Raw genomic sequence first — 3183 nt, forward strand, 5'->3', positions numbered from 1 at the left:
AATATCGCTGGGAGATTTGGGAGTTCAATTCAGACGGGGCACTCTCTGTAAAGGAACTCCTCAATACTAAAAGACGGTGACTATGGAAAAACCAACACCGCAGCACCCACAAACATAAGCGAATGACCAACGATCTCGTCCCTAAGCTGTTCTAGAAAAAATCCTTTCCCCATGAACTTCGCCGTATAGCCCAACGGCGGGATATCACACTCAAACGAAAGAAAATCCTCAAGCTCACGAAGTGAAGGCACCCTCCCTGTAAAGAACAAGCACAGACCGATCAGTCGCGTGCGTTCTGGTTTGATGTCTGCAAGATCAAGCTTGCAAGACACAGAGTGTTTTCTGCCCAATTCGAACCAAGGCTTCTTTTCAACTTCTCTGGCTCTCCTGTCAGCTTCCGCATGAAGTAGCTTGACGGCCAGCTCATCGTCAATCTCTGAAAAACCTCCCGACAGTGTCTTGGCCAATGTCTCTACGTAAGAGAGAGGGCGAGCCTCTCCTGCTTCACCACCATTACCCCAAGGGCTATTGCCTTCACCCTCCTCAACTCGTTTTCCCTACACTGTCTCACAGGTTTCCAACACCATTCCCTCGTCTAGCAACTCATCAACATACTGTTCATCCCACCTTGGGCGCTTCGCCCGAAAAGCACGACTTGGTTTACACGGCAGCACCGCACTCATGCACAACAACACTCAGGATCCCCAAGCTGCATACTTAAACATTGTAAAAATCAGAGAGTGAGTTCCAATATGCTATCTATTACTTAAACATTCACAGAGAAAACTCACAAGTGTGGTGACAATGAGGATTGTAGGAGTGCTCAGAGAAAACATTTTTCTTAACAAATCACAAAACTTGGGGTTTCCAAAATTTGAAGGTTTTTCTTGGAAATTTGCAGATTATAAGCATTGAATTGCATAAAGTTTTGCAAGTTTTTAGAGGTGAAAATGAAATACAGAAAATACCTTTAAATCTTACAAGTTTGCAGGTTTTCGCTCATGAACACTGGGTGTGTTACATTGCTAACTTACTTCTAATATATTTACCAAGAGCTGAAGGCATCACATTCACCGCTAGGATGAACGATTTAAGGAGGAGCAGTGATCACGTGTTGGGGTAAGCGAGGTATAAACTGAAGCTTGAGGGGCTGTGATTTCCGAAGCAGCAACCCAAATACTTCACTCATGTCGACTTCCTGAACGTTTGGAGGCAACCTCCAGTGGAAGCATTGAATCAATGTCGCCAGCGTCGTGTGTAGCACGCACAACGCCAGCCCATAGCCGGGACAGGTCCTCGCCCCTGATCCAAACGGAATGAGCTCAAGATGCTGTCCTCTCACCCCCACACCCTCCGCATCACCGCCCCTCATGAATCTCTCCGGATCAAAGCGTAGCGGCTCGCTCCACAGTTTGGGATCTCTTGCAATCGCCCACGCATTCACCACTAGCCTCGTCTTCTTGGGCACATTATATCCCGCCACACAGCACGACTCTGTGGATTCGTGGGGCAGCAGCAGCGGTCCTATCGTATGCAGCCGGAGCGTTTCTTTCACTATAGCTTCCAAAAATTTCAACTCGGGTAGATCCGATTCATTCACGCGGCGAGCTCGACCCACAACTGCATCCAGCTCTGCCTGAGCCTTTTCCAATACGGAAGGATTTCGCATAAGCTCGGCCATCGCCCATTCCATGGCTACCGCGGTCGTATCAGTCCCTGCTACGATCATGTCCTGTAGAAATTCTTCCAATAAGCGTTATTCAATTCTTATGAGGCAATCAAGAAACACTGATGAAGCATCCAGCCTAATCTAATATGTACTTACCATGACGACTCCCTTGATCGTATTATCGTTCAGTGTACGTCCGTCGTATCGGTGATCCAACAGCACATCCAAGAGATCGCCGTCACTGTTTCCTTCGTTTTTCTTTCCTTTCATACGGTGCTCTTCAACAATTGTCTGCAACCATCGATCCAGCTTCTTGTGCACAGCTCGAAGCCGGCGTTCGTAGCCTTGCAAATCCAACCACCTGAGGTATGGAACGTAGTCTCCAACGGAGAATTCTCCTGTCAAGGCTAACGCTTCGCTCATCCACTCTCTGATCTCCTTTGCCTGCGTTGTTCCGGATTCAAAATACTTTTCCCTGAAAGCCATCAAAGTGAGCGTGTTCGTTGACAGACTTAAAATCCTCTCCTTCATGTCTTGGAGTAGACCCCGCTCAGAATCTTGTAGCAAACGTGAAAGCATGGATACAATTTCAGCGTCCCTAACTGGCCTGAGACTTTTCAACCTTTTTGCACTAAAGAGTTGGATTGTACAGAGCTTACGCAACTCTCTCCACTCAGAGCCATAAGGAGCCCATACAAGATCGCTGCTATCGTAAGCAAGAATCCTACTTGCCCCGATCTTGGGGCGGGAAGCAAAGACACGATCGTGGGTATGTAAAAACTCCCTGGCGATATCCGCAGAGGAGGCGACGATAGTAGGAACGGAGCCAAGCCGCAAGTACATGATCGGACTGTAGAGCGTGGAGAGGCGGTACAAATCCTCGTGGGGAAGTTTGCCAAGGAGATGCAAATGGCCAAGGACGGGCCATGAGGGAGGCGAAGGGGGCAAGCGCTGGGGTAGTCTGGGAGTGAGAGAGCGAAGGAAGGCAAAAGTAAGGAAGACGAGGGCAAATGCAAGAGCGACAAAGAGCCAGGTTTCTGGGGAACGAGTTTCCTCCATGGGAGTCGTGTTCCGGTTTTCGGAGATTGGCGAGTATTTAATGATTAAGCATGCGACTTTTGAATTGTTACAACTTTGAGTGAAAAGCCCCCCCAGGGCCCCCACGTACTTTACTTTTTGGAAAGTGTATCCCAAGGCCACCTACTTTACTTTTTGGAAAATGTATCCCGAGGCCAAATTCTTGCTTCAATGGCAACGAGATTCACGAAATAAATGGTGGATCCTCGCACTATGACTTCTGTACTAGAAAATGTTGCACTATGACTTCAATACTAGAAAATGTTTTGATCGAATGGCTGCGATTTGTTTCCATCCAACCCAAGACTTGATGCCATAGAGATTGGGTTGTGTGAGAAGTAAGAGGTCGGTTCCGTGATCACTATCCCAACAAATATGCCAGAAAACTCAACCGTTTCCTTCGTTCCCCTGTTCAGCCCCGTAAATCTAGCTGCCAT

The 3183-nt window shown here is 47.8% G+C and overlaps 1 protein-coding gene across 1 annotated transcript; it reads right to left on the reverse strand.

The window, feature by feature from the left end:
• Positions 1 to 858: 858 nt before the first annotated feature.
• LOC147893035 (flavonoid 3'-monooxygenase CYP75B137-like) lies at positions 859 to 2655 on the reverse strand. The gene is made up of 2 exons (XM_087387442.1): positions 1826 to 2655; positions 859 to 1732 (listed from the first exon to the last, which is right to left on the reverse strand). Exons 1-2 carry the CDS (start codon positions 2510 to 2512, stop codon positions 1091 to 1093), a joined length of 1329 nt encoding a protein of 442 aa, XP_087243568.1. The 5' UTR covers positions 2513 to 2655; the 3' UTR covers positions 859 to 1090.
• Between the last annotated feature and the right edge of the window lie 528 nt (positions 2656 to 3183).

The sequence above is a fragment of the Dipteris shenzhenensis genome, chromosome 16 (genome assembly GCF_047967505.1).
Source record: "Dipteris shenzhenensis isolate YYH24624 ecotype China chromosome 16, Dip_SZ_1.0, whole genome shotgun sequence".
Classification (NCBI taxonomy): domain Eukaryota; kingdom Viridiplantae; phylum Streptophyta; class Polypodiopsida; order Gleicheniales; family Dipteridaceae; genus Dipteris; species Dipteris shenzhenensis.

Excerpts from the sequence above, each read along its gene's own strand:
- LOC147893035 (XM_087387442.1), bottom strand. The coding sequence starts at position 2,512 with ATGTACTTGCGGCTTGGCTCCGTTCCTACTATCGTCGCCTCCTCTGCG. Across the intron at positions 1,733-1,825 it reads CGATCAAGGGAGTCGTCATG|GACATGATCGTAGCAGGGAC; the intron begins GTAAGTACATAT and ends GAATTTCTACAG.